General features: G+C 46.6%; 1 protein-coding gene across 2 annotated transcripts; it reads left to right on the forward strand.

Annotated features, from left to right (window-relative positions):
* The first annotated feature begins 127 nt into the window (after positions 1-127).
* Positions 128-17,511, forward strand: LRRC36 (leucine rich repeat containing 36). Of its 2 annotated transcripts, none has more exons than XM_040410533.1 (14): positions 128-240; positions 2,084-2,211; positions 2,747-2,939; positions 4,910-5,009; positions 6,287-6,354; positions 7,549-7,619; positions 11,054-11,108; positions 11,413-11,796; positions 11,877-12,175; positions 14,422-14,578; positions 14,666-14,760; positions 16,428-16,551; positions 16,651-16,765; positions 17,111-17,511. In XM_040410533.1, exons 1-14 carry the CDS (start codon positions 144-146, stop codon positions 17,316-17,318), a joined length of 2,094 nt encoding a protein of 697 aa, XP_040266467.1. In that variant the 5' UTR covers positions 128-143; the 3' UTR covers positions 17,319-17,511. The 2 variants fall into 2 exon arrangements, with proteins under 2 accessions (XP_040266467.1, XP_040266468.1); XM_040410534.1 differs by having other exon boundaries at positions 11,054-11,102.
* Positions 17,512-20,918: the final 3,407 nt, after the last annotated feature.

The following is a 20,918-nucleotide window of genomic DNA, read 5'->3' on the forward strand; positions in this document are numbered from 1 at the left end:
CGTGTCTTACTCCGCCCACATCCCTCTGCCGCAGCAGCCTATTGGCCAGTCCTGTCTGCCCTGTGTTACTGGGGATCAAATCCCGCTCTCCCCCGGAACCTTTCCCGCGAACCTTGTTTGCCGCCGTTGCTAGGGGACTGTTGATGAGGCTGCACCCATTGAATGGGATGGCGGTGAAGAGGGTTCATCTGAGGGAGAGTTGGGTGTACGGGAGAGCCGGGCTGCAGGCGGGCGAGGCAGGTAATGGGTGCGCAGAGTGAAGGTGTGATAATGGAGAGCCTGGAGACGTCTCATCAGCTATATGATGTATCCACACATTGTATTGTACAATATAATCCATACAATCTGTACATCCATAAATAATAACCCATACAATATAATCCATACATTATATCCATCATATAATAAATACAGTATATCCATGATCTATACAATATAATCCACACATTATAAAACATACATTACATATACATAATCTATAGATTAGATAGCCATACAGTACACTCTCTATTATACATAAGCTATACAATATACTCCATACAATATAATACATTATTTACATACAGTATACCCAATACATTATATATATATATATATATATATATATATATACACACACACACACACACACATAACCCATACACTATAAAACATAATCCGGTCTACTCCGCACTTCCCTCTCTGAGGCTGGATCTCATTTTCTCCCCATTAGACCAATCGGCCTGGTAAATATGGTGAGAATCAGCCGGACAGAAATAGTTTTTTGTCCGTCCCGATTTGCGGCACCCTATGCCAGAACAGCCTACTAGAAGACTGTGTGACAGTAGCCTAACTTGCAGGTTGCCCTATGACCCCATTTGCAATCATCAGTTGCCATACTGGTCATGTGACGTGTGCCGCCAGCGCTAGCCTACCGCGTAACTATTGTGTATAAGGAAAGTGCTGCAGTGTCCTAGCAGACTTTGGGTTTCAGTTCCTAACTAGCTCTATGATTTCTGCTTGCTGTCAGTGAATGGATACATTCTTGTTTACATCCAGAGGCGGAAAACATGTTCTGACCTAATATTACTTCCCAAACCTTTGCTACAGCTGTATCCAGTCTAGACAATCCGCTGGGAATGTCACCTGCGCCGATACATTTTAGGAGATTTCTGCTGTGGACAGGTTTAGCTCCCAGAAGATTGCACTGGACACAAGTGTAACGCCTAAGGATTAGGTCAGCCAATGGATGTAAACAGTAAGGTTTCCAGGTACTGGCAGCAAGCAGAGATCTTGACTTTGGGAAGAAACCGAAACACAAGACGGTGAACTGGATGATGAGGTGGTTTAGATGACGATAAGGGGATGTTCTGGATGAGGGGTGGTTTTTAATGAGAGGTGGACAGAATAAATGGTGCTCTCGATGGGTGGATAGGATGAGGGTGGTATGGGTGAGGGCGGACAGGATAATGGGGTGGTGTGGATTAGAGGTGCTATGGATGAGTGGTAGAAAGGATGAGAGGTGGACAGGGCGAGGGGGTGCTCTCGTGGGTGGACAGGGCGAGGGGGTGCTCTCGTGGGTGGACAGGGCGAGGGGGTGCTCTCGGTGGGTGGACAGGACGAGGGGGTGCTCTCGGTGGGTGGACAGGACGAGGGGGTGCTCTCGGTGGGTGGACAGGACGAGGGGGTGCTCTCGGTGGGTGGACAGGACGAGGGGGTGCTCTCGGTGGGTGGACAGGACGAGGGAGTGCTCTCGGTGGGTGGACAGGATGAGGGGTGGAGAGGAGAAGGGTGGTATGGATGAAGGCGGACAGGATAATGGGGTTGTGTGGATTAGAGGTGCTCTGGATGAGTGGTAGAAAGGATGGGTGGACAGGGCGAGGGGGTGCTCTCGATGGGTGGACAGGGCGAGGGGGTGCTCTCGATGGGTGGACAGGGCGAGGGGGTGCTCTCGATGGGTGGACAGGATTAGGGGGGGGGGGGTCTGGATGAGGTGGTCTCTTCTGAAGAGGTGTCACTGTGCTTCTTATTCTTCCTGCTGATACATTTGTATGGATTCTAGATTAGATATTAACTCCAGTGATTCTTTTCTCCCCCTTCTAAGATACGGTCGAGTCACTTAACCTCCAGGGGACGTACAGAGAAAAAATCATCTCCTTGGGCGACGCCTTTAAGAACTTTAAAAGTCTTCGATCCCTGGATCTGTCCAGAAATCTAATCATCAGCCTACAGGTAAGGGGCGGCTCTAAGGCTGAAATCACACAGGCAGGTTCTGATGTCGTTTTTTGAGGCAAAGGTAGAAATGGATTCAAAGCGAATTGGAAATATAAAGGAAAGACATACTTCTCCTCGCTGCTGCATCCACCTCTGACTTTGGTTAAAAAAACTGCAAGTGTGAACTAGGTCTTAAGGGTGCATTTACACCAGCAGTTTATCTGACCAATTTCTGTCCAATCAGACAATAGTTGGTATGTATAACAAAAGATCTGTGTGTGTAAACGGCCATCTGACCAATGATTGGTCAGAAAATCTGTCAGATAATCTGTTGGTGTAACTGCACCTTTAGGGCTGTATTTGTGTAATACTTAGGCAGACACTTATAACAAATACATTTTACCAAGCAAATGAATGTCAGGAGGATCATGGACTGGAAAGGTGCAGTCTGATCCTTTGTATCCATGAAGATAAGCGGCATCAGTGATGTATGGTGCCGCTTATTAAATGGATGATGTGGGGGAATTGGACTGATAACATTTCCCCCTTGCAGGGCATTGAATATCTGCACGCTCTGCACTCCTTGAACCTTTACTATAATGACATTGAAGCCCTGGAGGAGATAGTGCGCCTCAGACCACTGTCCCTTCTCAAGACCCTGGATCTGCGCCTCAATCCGGTCACTAGACAAGACGCCGATTACCGCCTCATTGTCATCCATGCCATAGGCACCCTGAAGACTCTAGGTGAGTGCTGGACAAATGAAACGTGGACTCTTATGTACACCTGCTTCCTGTCAGTGAACGGGCTTAAAAATATACTACTTATCAGTTGACAATTCGTTACAATTGTTTCCGCTCTACCCAATCCTCTAAACCAGCAATCAGCAACCGCCAGCACTCCAGCTGCTGTGAAACTACAACTCCTAGCATGCACACAACGCTCAGCTGTTCGTGTAAATCGCATGTAAGTGAAAGGAGGATACTGGGAGTTGTAGTTTTAGAACAGCTGGAGGGCTGTAGGTGTTGATCCCTGCTTTAAGGCTAGGGCTACACGACGACAATAAGTCGCAACTACACTGCAACATTTGTCGCACCACTGTCGTACGATAAGTTTTATGATGATAGTCTATAGTGTCGCACTGCGACATGCTGCGTCTGGGACGCGACAGTCGCAAAAAAATCCATTTTGGATGTTTTTTTTGCAAGTAGTGTCGCAGTCGCAGCATGTCGCAGTGCGACACCATAGACAATTATTATAATAATAGTCTATGGTGTCGTATTACTGCAACAGATTTCGACGTGTAGCCCTTGCCTAAACCAGTCGGCAGCACAAACCTCTCCCCGACCCAATCGCTTTCTACAATGCATGCAGGCAAATGTATTTCGTTTTACACACAGAGGATTGTATCGACTGATTACAATTAAGGGCTCATGCACACTACCATGTTTTTTGTCCGCATCCGAATTTTTATGGGTGTGATGCGGACTCATTCACTTCAGTGGGGTTGCAAAAGATGCGTACAGCACACCATAAGCTGTCCGTATCCATATGTCCGTTCTGTGGCATCTGCAAGAACATAGAATATGTCCTATTCTTGTCCGCATTACGGACAAGGATAGGACTGTTCTGTTATGGCCCAGACCTTCCATTCCACAAAATGCGGAAGGCACACAGCCAGTATCCGTGTTTTGCGAATCCGCAGCTTGTGGACCACAAAACAGGCTACGGTTATGTGCAAAAGCAAACCCTTAGCTGTGAAACGTATAAGGTTTGCATAGGTTTTCAGCTTCTGGATGTAAACAAGAATGTCTCCATTCCCTGACTGTAAGCAGAACTGTTGACATTAGTGAGGATGTGATACACGAAGGGGGTCATTTACTAACACATATACGCCACTTTTTTGCGTATATCTGTAGCAGATTGCGGCACAAATGTTATTTGCGTCGCAATCTGCAACTTTTACCGGCTCACACCAGGTCTAAAAAAAGGGGCGAGATGTGAACAGGGAAGGGGGACGGGCAGGCCCGTCTCATAAAAAAAAAAATTTACGCTTTTTTTAGGCGTAGATAATTATCTAAATCTACGCCAGCAAGGGAGATGGCATAGATTTAGGCAGGCGGTGGATACACCGAAGTTATGTAGAGGCCGGCACCTCGTCTAAATCTCCGTTCTTAATAAATGACCCCCAAAGTCTATTAGAAAGTTGCAGAACATTTGTTATCTTCAGTAAGCGCTCTGTACATTGGACTGAAAATGTAGCATTCTGGTACAGCCGCCCTCTCTATACGCCACTCTGCAACTGGCTGTAAAACTACAACTCCCAGCATGCTGTGACAGTTGTAGCTTTACATCAGCTGGAGAGCCGTATGTTTCAGGCTACCGGATAACGCTGAGATTTCAATGGATGCACTCTGCTACGAGCGTATGTTGATTTGATGAAGGAGCAGGGCAGTGATGGGGTTAATAATGAATAAAGGAGTGGGTGTGAGGGACCTGCCCCTGCCCAGGTTTCTGTTGTGCCCTGCGTAGGGAGTTGCCATGGCTTCACCTGGAGCCTCTGCAAACCTTATGCAACTGTCAGCCGGGCCCATTCATACTGAGCCCTCCAGCCTCGCATCCTCGGCTCCTCCAGATCTGGGGGGAGGGGGGGAAAGGTGAAAAGCTGCATGTCAGAGAATCGGACCCTTCTGAGCAGATATGTCATTGTTTGCAGACGAACGGCCGGTGAGGGAGACTGAAAGGAAAAACGCAAAGTTTAATTTCCAGCTAAAAGACTATAAAACGAAGGAGATGCCGGAGGTAGAGATCAGCAGGTAAGTGCACGGTCCTACTGCGGATAGTTATCGAGATATGTATCGCAATATCTGGCCTAGGAGACGCCTGAAAATGACCAGGAACAGACAATTGTTTTTATTTTGTTTTTATTTAATGTAACATTTTCTGTACTTTGTATCTGATTCTATGTAGCGTCCAGAGATCTATACATAAGGGTCTGTTCACACTGTTAGAGGTGTATGTTCAGCGTCTGCACTAGCAACGCTAGCGTCACATGTGTTAAATGGACCCATAGGCCTCTATTCAGTTCTTTTGGCCACGTTGGGGTCGTTCCCACCAGGGACACTATTCTTTTTACTGTATGGAGTAGCGCAGCGTATTGCAATATGCTATACAGAGGCAGCCATTGAACGTGGGCACCTATGGGTGACAGATGGTAGCTGTTAAATGCATGTCTGATGTTTCTGTTGGGAGGACAGAAATCTGGCATGGACACATGACAGCCAAGAGCCTAAACTGTCGCCATATACTGTACCAATGTATGGACATCATATTTATCAAGCCCATTCTCCACTTTTTTGGGTGCGTGCAAGTTTTAGAACCGTGGTGGAAGACATGAAGTGCATGCCAACAGGAGAAAATACTGGCCATAGAAACCACAGGGAAATTTCCCAGTAGCCCGATGCCCAGGGGGCTGCCAGCTGGATACCTAACAATCTGAAACTCTCCGTAGTTATCAATGCTAGAGGGCATCATGCGCCTGGCTGGTGGCTGCAGGTGCCCTCCTGAATTGAACGGTATCGTCGTCCTAAGGACCGTTATATAGTTCAATGCTGCAGGGGAGGGATTCATATTTAGTGCTGCACTATGGTATTGTTGTCCCTGCCTATCTGTATTGTCAACATGGGGCCTCTTTTTTTTTTTTTAGCTTCTCTTTCCAGTCCAGCCCTGATACTGGCATAACTGGCATACTGCTCATGCAGCCCAAGTACTGTCAGATCAGAAGGGTAGGAGGGGGTAAGCCGGACCCCTATTGACTATAATGGGATCCGGCCACTTTTCCGGCATAAATGCTGGGTTTCGCCAGACTAATCCCGCTGCATGTAGTGGTTCTTGTCTGGCTGACAGCGAGCGTTTATGCTGGAACAGCCTAATACTGGTGGACGCCCCCCCCAGTCCTAACACAGAGCTCATTGTATCCGCTTCTGTATTATGATATCCCACTTTATATAGAATGATGGAAGTCTATAGACTACATTTTCTGAGGGGACCGACCTTCCATTCATTTCTACTGTACATGTCTTGTGTCTTTCAGCACAGGGAGCTCTTACACCCAGAAGACATCAGCCAAAACTCACCTGGATTTTGACATGAGCAACGCAGGTAAAATATTTCAAGGATGTATCACATTAAACTAACGTTTCTCCTAAAGCAGAATTTTGTAGAATATTTGCTGATGTAGCCACAGCTACAAAATTTGTATTGTGTCCTTGGTATTTGTATAAGGGGTGTATTCAGGGCGTACTATCCACTTATATTACTGGCAAGTAATCCAGACTGATTTAACATGTCCTGAATGCACTTGTATGAATAGCCCCTTAAAGGGGTTGTCCCAATACCAAGGCTTACCCCCTACCTATCCACAAGATAGCGGACAAGTGTCTGATCAGCAGGAGTCCAACTGCTGGGGCCCCTGCCGAACGCGAGAACAGGGACCTCATTTCCCCCCATTTGAATAAAGTATCTCTCGTTTAGTTCCCTAGAGTTAAAAGGGTCTTCCATTTATGATGGTGCTTGGCTATTTCCAGAACCCCCATAGAAATAAATGGAGCAGCTGCATACATGCCCAGTTTGCAGCTTCACAGGGTACAGGGTCTCCATTCTTGTGATCGTGGGGGTCCCAGCAGTTGGGCCCCCCACCGATCAGACACATAAGTCTTTGTAATGGGACACAGGATGTCTCTCTGCGCTGTTGTAATCAATAGGAGCTCTGCAACTGAGACTCCATGCTTGATACTGATGCTTTTATAAAATATTAAGTCAATGGGTGCTCATATTTACACCGCCCAATGCACGCTGATTTGGGGGTAAAAGACTGTTGCTACGATCATTCAGTTTCCATATTGTCTGCAGCATGTCCGTTTACACAGTGCAATGTGCTGCAGACAAACAACTATTTCTGGTGCACATGAAAAATTTGATCACCTGACAAACGAGTGTTCGCTTGTTTGTCCGGTGATTGGCAGCACATTTACACGGTGCAGTGATCAGGAACAAGCATTTTGCCCTCCCAAAGAGACAGAAGACACGGCTCTGTCTGCTGCTGAAGCTTCTCTACCAGTTACATGTGATTGTGCGAGGTAGCTGAATGAGGAGGAATTGATGCACATAAAGTTTATAGTAAGCCATGCAGCAGATTAAGGTACTTTACCATATGACCACTAGGGGGTAGTGTTTTTTATCCATCTTGATACAAGAAACCTATGGGTGACATAAAACCTTGAAAATTGAATTAAAAAGTAAAGAAATCCATAAGTACTAAAGCTATATACCATATACTGGTAAATTTCATTCTAGAATTCGGCAAGGTAAATGGACGCGAGAATGACCGTACAGACTACATGAAGATCTCCCCATCTAAATATAAGGTAGGTGCAAGTATCTACATACTGGTGCTGGTGTATTAAGGTGGATTTAGACGAGCAGATAATCGCTAAACAGCCAAACGTAACAGACAACTAGCATTTAAAATAACCGATTATCATGAATTTTGTTAACGACAAAGATAATTAGAGACGAGTGAATTTCATATTTTGAAATTCGTTCACGCTTTGTTCACTGGTAACAGGTGAATTGCTTTATGGATTCCGTTACCACGGACCATAATGCAATTCTTTGACGGAACGCATAACTGAATGCCTTTAGAGGCATTCAGTTATTCATTCCGTCATAATAGAAGTTTATGCAGGGATGTCCTCCCCTGCATAACTGAAACGGGACGGATCCGTTTTGCCGCCCATAGACTTCTATTATGACGGAATTAATAACGGAATGCCTCTAAAGGCATTCCGTTATGCATTCCGTCAAAGAATTGCATTATGGTTTGTGGTAACGGAATCCATAACGCAATTCACCTTTCCCAGTAAACGAATCGCAAACGAATTTCATAACCGGAAATTCGCCCATCTCTAACGATAATTGTACTTTCGCACTAACAATTTCACAGACCTTGAGCGAGCGTTTTTGGTCAGATCGCTTAATCGTTAGAAACATTTACATGAAACGATAATCGTTCATCTTCCATTGCTTGCTTTGGACGATTATCTGCTTGTCTAAATCCACCTTTAGGCCTTAGTCACACAGCCTGAAGATAAAATGTTATAGTAAACTAAGAAAGAAAAAAGTTGTGGAAATTACTTGAATGGAGATGAACTGCAATACCAGACACAACCAATGGACAGGACTGGAGCGGTTTTTGTGGGGAGGAAGCTTTCCTGCTAATTTCATAAGACAAGCAGAAAACACTTATATTGCTACATTTTAGGGATCGACCGATATTGATTTTTTTTAGAGCCGATACCGATAACCTGTGCCGATAGCTTATACCGATATTCTGTGCATTTTCAGTTACGACGTTCACCACATAGGAGATTTATTTTATTTTATATTTTAATAGTTTGGACTTTTCGGACGTGGCAATATGTGATATAAAATATATAAACAATAAATAAACATATGTAAAATTGGGAAAGGGGGCGATTTATACATAATATTTAGGTGTTTTTGTTTTTTTTTACTTTTTATTTAATAACCATTTTCCCCCTTAGGGGCTAGAACCTGGATCTTTTCGTTTCAATAGTTTTTATTGAGGTTTTACATGGCATATAAAACAATAACCGGGAATACCCGGACAAGATACACTGTGAGAAAAGCATAACAATTACGCAACCTGGGATCTTTTAATCCCTTGTCCTAATCACCTTAATAGAGATCTAGGGGTGAAAAGGATCTCACACTATCCCTGCTGCCCTGTGCATAGTACATACAGCAGCAGGGAGATTTCCATGGCAGCCAGGGCTTCAGTAACGTCCTGGCTGCCATGGTAACCGATCGGAGCCCCAGGATTACACTGCTGGGGCTCTGATCAGAAGCTGCCACTGCCACCAATGAGGGGGAAGGGACCCTGTGGCCACTGCCACCAATGACTTTAATACTGGTGGGGTTGGGGGGGGACGCACTGCGCCACCAATGATTTTTATACTTGGGGGGGGGAGGGTGCACTGCGCCACCAATAATAATTAACGTTTAATACAGGAGGCGGGTGTGTCGGCGCAGAATCACATAGCCGGCACCCTGTCGGACAGGGAGCTGCGGCACTTGAGGGGTTAACTGCCGCTGATTGCAGCTTCCTGTCATATGCTAGATACCGCCTCCTGTATTTGTATTAGACGTTAATTATCATTGGTGTCGCAGTGCACCCGTTCCTCCTCCTCCCATCTCTCCTCATTGGCAGCGCGGCACAGCGGGGAGGGAGAGAGTAACTCAGTCACCCCTGTGCTGCTGAGGGAACATGAGCGCGCTGACAGCAGCGTTCTGTGATAGCGCGCTGGATGCATTATCTGCATATCGGCAAGGTTAGATGCCAATAACTTAAAAAATCATGAATATCGGCCGATAATATTGGTAACTCCGATAATCGGTTGATCCCTACTATATTTTATATTACACTTTATACGGATGACTTTGCACAGATTTTTGCCACCAAATTGTAAAATTAAACTGCTTTGTAAGCGGCCTTCATAAAAAATTTCCTACAGTTTTGCTGCTGTAGAGTGTGTGTACCTCCTTCACCTATGTGACTGTCCTGCTGAATCTAACAGCGCACTACAACTGGATGTGTCTACTCTCTCTGCTTTCCCCCCTTCCTTCTCTCAGTCTTGGGGCCCTTGCACACGACCGTATGCCCTCCGAGACATACAGTCTGTGAGCGGGCCATATGTCCCGGAGCGGCATTGATCGTGTGCACGGGAGCACACAGCATCATAGATTTCAATGATGCTCTGCACGTCCAGCTGCCTGCGGGGCTATTGTCTCACACTCATAAGATCATATGAGTGCGGGACAATAGCCCCGCGGGCGGCCCGATGTGCACAGCATCATGGTCATCTATGATGCTGTGTGCTCCCGTGCGCACAATTAATGCCGCTCCGGGACATATGGGCCCGCTCACGGACCGTATGTCTTTGAGGGCATACGGTCGTTTGCAAGGGCCCTTAAAGAGATCAGTTGGAAGAGGAGGAGGTTGTACACTGCAGGTCAGAGTGTGGATAGGGGGGGTGAAAATCCAAGGAGAGCAACTGACACAGGCTGTAGATGGGGAAGAAGGCACACACAAGGTAAACAGCAGTGGGATGACAGGAGTATCACATATGCTATGTACAAGTGTAGGGAGAGAATAGAGCACCCATAGAAGAATCTGAAGGGGGAGAGATAATTGCACAGGCAGTGTACGTAGTGAGAGAACCCACAGCAGACTCTGCAAGGAGAGGGAGAATAACACTGGTTCTGTATGTAGTGAGAGAAGCCACGGCAGACTCTGCAAGGAGAGGGAGAATAACACAGGCTCTATATGTATTGAGAGAACCCACGGCAGACTCTGCAGGTGGAGGGAGAATAACACAGGCAATGTATGTAGTGAGAGAACCCACGGCAGACTCTGGTATCTCAAATTCCTTAGCATCATTGATAGTCAGTACAAGAGGGAGGATATGCCTCATGGGCTGTAGAAGGAGAAATCGGTACAAAAATCAAGGGCTAGTGAAGACAACAGCATCCTGGACATGTGGATGAGTCCCTCACAGCATAACTTATTGGCAGGGACTCATCCACATGAGAAAAGTCAGAAATTAGGAGCAGGTTGTAGACCGAATGTTAGGGGTCAGAGAATGAAGAGTACAGACTGAAACTTAGTGCAACTTTTTTTTTTCTTACTCCAGATAACCTCTAACACATGTAAGAATGATGTTTTCCATGTCAGAGGTCTCTATAGCCTTTAAATGCATTTCTTCCTCTTCATTCACAGACTAATGAGCACCAGTCATACGTGCCGCCGCAGAGCGACTTTGAAGACGGTATTGGTATAATTTGTGCTTCACTATAATTACTTGTGTTACTAACAACATTGGGGTCACTAACGGTTCTAAGCAGATAAATGACCCGTATCCGCTGCATTAATCACGTCATTTAATACATAAATAAAACCTGCACAAAGCGGTCACCCGAGTCATCTCTACCTATCATAGTCCTTCTCACATCAAGCGCTACTCCCGTGTGCACCCCTGTATTTATACGCCAGGGGGTCAAATTACTTCTAAGGAAATGACCATTTATCAAAGGGACCTTCAGCTTCACAGGGTTTCTTGTCTTTTCTGATATTTGCAGAATACCGCCCCTTACCTTCACCCACGCGTTCATCCCTGCGTTCTCCTGGTCCCTCGTCACGAGTCAAGGAAGGGCACCGCGTTTCTTTTGCAGAATTGACCATTTCAGAGCTGTACCCAAAGAAAGAGGATTTGGCCCGACGATCAGAAATTGACGACAATCTTGCCTGCGCAGGAAAACACCCATTAGATACACCTACATCAGGGCTCAGCTTCAAAAATACCTACCTCACGTCCACCCCAGTAAGGAAGGAGGATGCCGGCAGTGAACGGGCGAGGGTTGACAGCAACGTCTTTAGTGGCATTGGACAGAGCACAGAATCCAGAGATTATCTGAAGTCTGTGGAGGAGTCAAGCAGAGATAGACTACTGAGACTGAGCTCAGGTACGTCGTACAGCCTCCTGCCATACAGCAGGGACCATCTTTGAATCCCTTTAGTAATCTGTTGGATTTTCCCTTTGTAGATCTTTATGTGACCACACATCTGACTGACCCCCCTGCGTCTTCAAATTCACTCTCTGCCTTAAGAAAAGGTTTTACCGATGTGTCCAAGACCTACGCGCTGCCGTCTAAACTCACATTGGCAAATACCCATCTGTCCACAGGAAAAAGTATGAGCCGCCCCGAATTTAACAGAGACTACAAGAACTCCTGGAACCTGGATAGACTGTCTGCCACAAAGTTTGACAGCCTGACCGTGCCACAGAATGGACTGAAAAGAGCCAGCAGCCTGAACTCTCTGCTATCTCCTACAGTCAGCAGTGTGAGTGTGCATCTACCTGCCCGTGGTATGTGGGCACAGGGATGCCTGGTACTGCAGAGATACCCAGCACTCAGCTAACCGTGGTTGTGGGACAGGTTATTATATAAAGATAAGTTCAGCATATTTGGAATGTACTTTGTTTCAATTGCTCCATTTCAAGAGCTCTGCTTGTTTTCAGTGAATGGAAAACCTGTACAGCTGAGAGTTTTCTGCAATGTTATGCACAATACACAAGCAGCGCAAACCTCTCTTATGGCAAAAGTTGTGTAAATTTATGTGAACGATCATGCTCTTTACAGGTGCCCATACATTTAAAGGGTTACTGGGTTTTGAGAAAACTTTTGATGTGTTAGAGACATAGCAAAAGTTTTGATTTGTGGGGGCCGAGTGCTGAGACACCCACCAATCTGTACATTGAGGATAGCGAAGTGTGTGCATATCATGCGCCCTCTCTTCCCTGCTGGAGATGAAGAGAGACAGACTCCATAGAAGTCTATGGGTCCGTCTCAATTCAGTCCCCTGCAGCGAGGAGAGAGAGATATGCAAGCACTTATCTCTCCTCGTTCTAGCGATCACTGGGGGTCTCAGCACTCACACCCCCACCAATCAAAACTTAATGTTTCTATGACATATCAAAAGTTTTCTCAAAACTCAGTGCCCCTTTATTTCCTCCCCCATACGTGCTTGGTTTGGCCAAGAATGTATCTGTTTTTAATCTCAAGAGAGGAGAAAGCTGCCAAGGACTCAAAGTTCAGCCGACAATAATCTGATATATATGGAAGCCTTAATTCAACTAATATTGTCTAGACTGGGTACACTGTAACAAACTTTCAGCTGTGAGAAGTCCTTGATTTATACAGGTTTTTATTTTACTGACAGCAAGCAGAGATCTTAAAAACATAGAAATTAAAATATGAAGTGTAGTAAAAAGTTGCATGGATTAAAGGGGTTATCCCACAAAAATTATTTATCGTCTATCCACCGGTTAGGTGATACGCATCAGATCCCAGGGGTCTGACTGCTGGAAACCCCACGATCCTGAGAATGAGGGGTTCCCAAGTCTCATCTCTGAATGGAGCAACAGTGCGCCTGTCAGTCCATTCACTTCCATGGAATTGATGTAGTACTTGTCTACATCCGCCCCATAGATCTGAATGGAACGTTAGTGCAAATGTTGGTCCAACGCTCCATTCACACATCCGTGTGTGTTTTGCGGATCCGCAAAACACGGACAGCAGCAATGTGCATTCTGCATTTTGCAGACCGCACATTGCCGGCACTAAGAGAATATGCCTATTCTTGTCCGTTATTGTGGACAAGAATAGGACATGTTCTATTTATTTCAGGATCGGAATTGCAGACCCGAAAGTGCGGGTCCGCAATTCCGGATCGGGGCCGCACGTCGTGCAGCCCCATAGAAATGTATGGGTCCGCAATTCCATTCCGCAAAATGCGGAATGGATTTGCGGATGTGTGAATGGAGCCTCAGAAAGGAGACTTGGGGATCCCAGCAGTCGAACAACCCTCCGCTACCTCGATCTGATATTTGCATAGCTGAGCAATAATTTTCATTGTATAACCTCTTTTAATCTTTAGCTATAAGACCGATGTCCATAGCCATAATATATGATGCAATACAGAGGCGGCACTTTCAGCGTTTGGGTCTTATATTGGGCCATTAAATGGAGTCTGTCATCAGCATTTCACGTTTGTAACCCTTCCCATAGCTGTCGGCCGGAGCATGCGCACTGCGATGCCCATTCCTTGTACGGCATCACAGTAACTATTGCGCATGCGCCGGCTAACGACACGAAAACACAACAAAGGAGGCGGTCCATCGGCGCATGCGCATTAATTACTGTGATGCCGTACAAGGAATGGGCATCGCAGTGCGCATGCGCCGGCCGACAGACTGAGTGCGCAGACGCGGGATCTCGGCAAAACAAGTTAGTAGATAGGTGGTCAGAGGGAAAGGATGGGCGGGGGGGGAAAGCGAAGAAAAGGCTGAGCTAGCAGGGCACCTACGAGCGCAACGCCGCCCCTGGGCACTTGCGAGCCCTCATTTGCATATGCTACAAAGATGTTTTTTGATGGTTTTATAAGTCCAGGATTGATGCTAAAGGTAAAGTTTTTATTAACTGTAAGCATGCTTGAAAGCTATGGGAAGGGTTACAAACGTGAAATGCTGATGACAGACTCCCTTTAATACAAGGTGGTTCATCGGTATCTATTGCTAAATTTTTCAGAGTGACGATCTGCTGAGCGGAAATGAGCTGAAAACAAGGGTCAGCTCCGGGAGCAGCGAGGCCCCTAGTGTCAATTACGTCCTGCACCAGCTGATGGACTTGGTAGACCGCTACTGGAATGGTTCAGGATCCCTTCTGCAGAACCACAGGTTCCTGGGTAAGAACACTACATTTAGTATTAGGACTGTAGTGCATTTCAGTGTCTGAAAATCTGAAATCCATATAACTGCTTATTTCATACCAGTACCTGCTCAAGATCTGCTCTCACGGCTGATGTCAGCGAGACAGACGGTGGATTCTACAGTCATCCACAGACGAGATGAAGACGGCGAGACCACAGTAGGTTGTGTGTGACATACACAGCTCCAACCATGGACATACAGGAGGCCACGTACCTGCACCCAGGGTCACCTGCTGTTGGACTCCACACTTCCATCACATCTGATGGAAAAAAAAAATTGCTCTGTAGGCAACCCAGCGGACACCTCGGCAAAATCAGACAGACCCCTAATACATGTATGGCAGATCTCCTTAAAAACATGGCTGCCTGCTTCCTGAAACCACACCGGTCCATGGGTCATATCTGGTATTGCATCCCAGCTCCATTGAAGTGAATGATGCTGAGGCTGCAATACCACGCGCATAAATTCCACAACAAATGCAGTGCAAAGTAAGTGAATGGGGTTTTAAAAAAATCCATTGCGTTACAGCAGATTTTTGCCATGCTGCCCATTTTCAAATCCACATAAATTGTCCACCTGTTGAAGGAACATTGAGGATGTTCAGCATGGGTTTCAGTGATTGCTATGCAAAGCGTAAAATCTGCAGCTATATTCACATTACACATGGAGATTGTGTAGTAAGTGTTTAGGCAGGATAAGCAACGGTGTGTGACTCCGCCATTAGGATATATCCTCATGGGGCATAAAAGCTGAATAGTGGGCAGAAAATCAGATTTAGGCCTAACGCACACGGCCGTGTGCGGTCCGTGGTATCCCGGCCTGGCATCCTGCTGACAGCAGGAGCGCACCGCGCCATTGGTTGCTATGACACTGTGTGCTTCATGCCGCCGCTGCACTACAGTAATACACTCATATAGATCATAAGAGTGTATTAGGCTCCATTCACACGTCCGCAAAATGTGTCCGCATCCTTTCCGCAAAATTCATTCTCTATGGGGACGGAATGTGCTGTCCGCATCCACATTTGCGGATCCGCACTTCCGCATCCGTGCTTCCGTTTCCGCAAAAAAATAGAACATGTCCTATTCTTGTCCGCAATTGCGGACGAGAACAGGTATATTCTATTATGTCGGCAATGTGCGGTCCGCAAAATGCGGAATGCACATTGCCGCTTTCCGTGTTTTGTGGATCCGTGACTCCGTGTTTCCGCAAAACACATTGCGGACGTGTGAATGGAGCCTTACTGTAGTGCAGTGGCGGCATGAAGAGCACGGCGTCATAGCAACCAATGGCGCCGTGCGCTCCTGCTGTCAGCAGGATGCCAGGCCGGGATACCACGGACCGCTCTCGGCCGCGTGCATTCAGCCTTAATCAAATCTCATCCACACATTGAGTGTCATTTACTAACATCCCTACACCGGTTTTTGGCATAAAAAAATAAAAAACACTGCAAGAACTCTTTTTGAGACTTTTTGTATGCCAGCACAATATTTTGTTGCATGAATGTTTTTCCGTTGTCCTCGCCACTTGGGAAGGGCCAGGACATTGGCCACGGCAAATTTACTAACATTTACACCTGGAAACAGGTGTAAATGTTGGTTAAATAACTCTCCACTCACGGACTGTTGTAGATGAGGATTGTCTGGCGGCGCAGAGGGGAAACAGACCCCTACTGTGTGTAAAAAAATAAATAAAAATCCTCATGGAAATTGCCATGCGGATTTTATGCTCCCAGCGTGTCAATTTATGCTGCCGATTTTCATTCTTTGCATTGAAGGTGAAATTCACAACAAATCAGCCTGTAACTCGTTTTCTTTCCCTTAGGATTCCATAAAGCTAAAGTTGGTAAAAGTCATGGAGGAAAATCATTTCCTACGGACCAAAGTGTATAAACTGGAGAACCAGGCCGCTCGTAACGAAGGGTCGGCAGCCTCGTCTTTACCCCAAGGTATTTTCTCTTAAGACGGTGCTGTGCTGGGATTGTTTAAAGCTCCTCAGTCGCCTCAGAAGAGCCTGCAGTAGTTTAACAGAAGCGTTTTGTTTTCAGAGGATCTGCGGCAGAAGTACGAGCAGCTGAGCCTTCAGGTGGAATCATTACAGCAGCAGCTGGAGAAAACCAATAAACTGCAGGAGACGGTTCACCTGTTACACAACAGCCAGAGGTACATGTACTATAGACACTAATGGGTTCTCCAGCTGCCGGTCCAGAAACACTGGCGTTCTCATATTGGAGAGTTAGACCTAGAAATTATTATCAAATAAAATACTCTTTAGGGTTCGGCTATACGGCAATTTTGGCAGTGACGGCTGCTGCGCTTCCAAAAATCACAGTGTAGCCGGGCTGCTGTAGGAACCAATGAGATTGCAACACGCAAAAAAATAAACCGCACACTGCTGGATTTGTTGCGATTCGCATTACGCAGAAAACATACAAGTCACACTGAGCTGTCATGGCCAAAATCACTATGTGACCGTACCCTTATGTCTCTCGTTTCTGTGCCCCGCAGGTCATTAGCCTGCACTAATGAATACCTCCTGGAGCAACTTCAGAAAATCTCTCCCAACACAATCTCCAGGCCTCCGCGAGGAACTTCCCCTGACAGGACTGGAATGCAACGATACCTCTATTCTGAGCCTGGTGAGCCCAGCACCCAGACATCTCACAGCACTGGGCACTACAGGACTCCGGAGAGGCTCAGCCTGTGCCCATTATAAAGTCACAGCCGTTTTACACATCCTCCCATCACGAAATGCACCCTTCAATCACAAGGAGCAGCCATTCCATAATTTCAGATTTCCGATGTTTTCGGGCCAAATTAAAGTGCCACAAAATGAGTTTTGCATAGTATTGACTGGTATTATAGACCACATGTCGGGTACCAGCCCCACCGATTGGTGCGCAGAGCATCGGAGCGAGTGCCACAATACTCAGGAACAGGGTCTGGTTATTTTATCACATGGCCGATGAGTATACTGTAATGTCTGTATCATGAATTCAGGAAGTCGTGATTTAATCTTCAGTTTTTAACTTTATGTACATATTTTTTTTAACTAATCATTTGACTAATTGACTGTTTTTATATAAACTATCATGTGAAATGATTACTCTGTTCTTGTGATATATGGGGGTTATCCTCATGTGCAATTTCATTGAAAATCTAAGTCCAGAGCAACCGCTGTGGTGGACATCGGGTCAGTCAGTGATGGCATATCCTACTGATGCTCATGGGTATAAAAATGGGGGGGGGGGGGGGGGGGAACGTCAGCGCTTAAACTTTTTAATTGGTCTGTGCAGCTTACTTGATATAACAAAGCACACACACTCCATGCTAGGAGAGACTTAAATAACTATAGCCATTAATCCCAAAAACAGAGACCTGCTGTGAATGGAAAGCTGGTATAGTATGGGACTTATGAAAATAGCCAAGCAAATGTACTTGACTATTTTCAGTAGTCCCATAGCAGTAAATGGAGATGGGGTATGCTCTTAAAGGGGTTTTTCAGGTGTTTGATATTGATAACCTATCCTAGGGATAGGTCATCAATATCAGATTAGTGGGGTCTGAATCCAGGCAACACCACCGATCAGCTGTTTGAGGTGGCCATGTCCTCCTCACAGCTTACCAAGCACAGTGCCGTCCATTGTATAGTGGCTGTGCTTGGTATTGCAGCTCAGTCTCATTCACTTGAATGAGACCGAGCTGAACCTAGGCCATTTGGCTGATAAATGTGACATCACAGGAGTAGGAAGAGGCTGCGGTCTCTTCAAACAGCTGATCAGCGGGGTTGCCAGGAGTGGGACCCCCACTGATGATATATTGAGGACCTATCCTGAGGATAGGCCATCCATGTCAACCCCTTTACTTAATAGATGTGGGTCAATGTGCCCCAGATGCGCAGATGGTATTACCCAGATATACTTACATATTAACAGCTGACTATCGAATGGCTGCATTAGTTCAGTATTTCCCAACTAGTGTGCCTCCAGCTGTTGCAAAACTACACCTCCCAGCATGCCCGCACAGCCAAATGCAGTCCGGGCATGCTGGGAGTTGTAGTTTTGCAACAGCTGGAGGCACGCTGGTTGGGATACACTGCATTAGTTCATGTGACAACAGACAGCACATTACACCTTCTATTTGTAGGAACATACCACCAGTACATAGGTAAGTGGCTTTTTTTTCTTTATGCTACTAACTTTCGGCTGCCTGACTATACAGGTACAACCCGTGTACATCGTAGGTTGTACCCAGGCCTGGATAATGTACACAATGTATGGCACATTATTCAGGACGTGCCAGGAGCCCAATTACACCGGGCAGTGCGGCACTGGCCTGGTACGGGCATTGTCATCATCAATGTGATAGTTATAAGCCACATGAAAGGGGACACGTGTTAAAAACAAAAAAAAATTAATAACCCCCTTTAAATTCTTTACAGCACTCCTAATATGGTTGAAGGTCTGAAGCATAAAACCTTTTTGTTGCCTGCTTTTGCACCCGTTCAATTTCTTCTCTTTTTGTAGGTGGGGTCTCCAGATCTAGACAGAGTATTCCAGATACGTTCTCACTAGCACTCTGTACAGAGGGTTCACAAACTCTTCCTACTGGTTATACAGTGGCATGCAAAAGGTTGGGCACCCCTGATCAAAATGACTGTTACTGTGAACAGTTAAGCAAGTTGAAGATGAAATGATCTCCAAAAGGCATGAAGTTAAAAGGGCTTCTGTCACCCCCCAATTTTCAGTTTTTGACTTATTATATTTGTTAATGTAAGCAGATTCCATATATGCCCCTCTTACCTCGGGCTGTGCAGTAATTACAGTAAAAAACGTCCTTTTATTATATTTAAATTTCTTCACTACATGCAAGTTGGGCGGACTTGCTGGTAGCCGCCGCATCCTCTGTTTGAAAAAATGCCCCCTTCTCCACTTGATTGACAGGGCCAGCGAGTGCTCTCCTCCTCTCGCTGGCCCTGCCTGCAGCCTCAAATCCCGCACCTGCGCCGTACCGGTCGTCATTCGGCGCAGGCGCTCTGAGAGAAGGACGGCCGCTCCTTCCTCAGTGCGCCTGCGCTGATGCCGTCAGCCCTGCACCCGGAAGAGAAGACCTCTCTTCCGGGTGTAGGGCTGACGTCATCGGCGCAGGTGCACTGAGGAAGGAGCGGCCAAGCGAGCGTCCTTCTCTCAGAGCGCCTGCGCCGAATGACGACCGGTACGGCGCAGGCGCGGGATTTGAGGCTGCAGGCAGGGCCAGCGAGAGGAGGAGAGCGCTCGCTGGCCCTGTCAATCAAGTGGAGGAGGGGGTGTTTTTTTAAACAGAGGATGCGGCGGCTACCAGCAAGTCCGCCCAACTTGCTGGTAGTGAAGAAATTTACATATAATAAGTTTTTTACTGTAATTACTGCACAGCCCGAGGTAAGATGGGCATATATGGAATCTGCTTACATTAACAAATATAATAAGTCAAAAACTGAAAATTGGGGGTTGGGGGGGTGACAGAAGCCCTTTAAGGATGACACATTCCCTTTATATTTTAGGCAAAACGAGATTTTTGTATAACTTACCAGTAAAATCTCTTTTTTGCTCTTCCTTGGGGGACACAGGAGACCTTGGGTATAGCTCAACTCCCTAGGAGGCGTGACACTAAGTGAAAACTGTTAAGCCCCTCCGCCATCAGCTATACCCTCAGCCTGGAGAGAGAGACTGCCAGTTGCGTGTCCAAGTAGTGAGAAAAGGCAAAGTCCAACAAGCCAACTACCCAACGGGGTAAAGCAAGTCCGGAAACCGTGTAGAAAAAAACAATGAATGGGTGGGTGCTGTGTCCCCCAAGAAAGAGCGAGAAAGATATTTTACTGGTAAGTTATACAAAAATCTTGTTTTCTCGCCCATTTTCCTTGGGGGACACAGGAGACCTTGGGACGTTCGAGAGCAGTCCAAGAAGGGGGGGGGGGGGAACCACAGCTCCAAGGTGAAGCACCCGAAGGCATCAAGGAACCGCCACCTGCAAACCCAGGTGGCCCAAGCAGCATCCGCCGAAGCCCGAGCATGCACCCTGTAGAACATGGTAAGGCGTGCAAGGAAGACCGGTGGCCGCCTCACACAATTGCGCGGCCGAAGCTCAATGTCTCCGCCAGGAGACACCAACCGCTCTGGTGGAATAAACGGAGACACTGAAGGCAGAACCCTGCCCTTGGCGTGGTAACCTCAGCAATAACCATTACCGATGAAGCGGGCGAAAGGCACTCTGGAGGTCGTCAAACCGTTGCGCGGACCTCCTAGAACCACCAGAGTCCGAGCGCCAACAAGAGCCGGTG

The sequence above is a fragment of the Bufo bufo genome, chromosome 10, assembly GCF_905171765.1.
Source record: "Bufo bufo chromosome 10, aBufBuf1.1, whole genome shotgun sequence".
NCBI lineage: Eukaryota > Metazoa > Chordata > Amphibia > Anura > Bufonidae > Bufo > Bufo bufo.

Excerpts from the sequence above, each read along its gene's own strand:
- LRRC36 (XM_040410533.1), top strand. The coding sequence starts at position 144 with ATGAGGCTGCACCCATTGAATGGGATGGCGGTGAAGAGGGTTCATCTG. Across the intron at positions 2,212-2,746 it reads ATCTAATCATCAGCCTACAG|GGCATTGAATATCTGCACGC; the intron begins GTAAGGGGCGGC and ends TCCCCCTTGCAG. Across the intron at positions 2,940-4,909 it reads AGGCACCCTGAAGACTCTAG|ACGAACGGCCGGTGAGGGAG; the intron begins GTGAGTGCTGGA and ends CATTGTTTGCAG.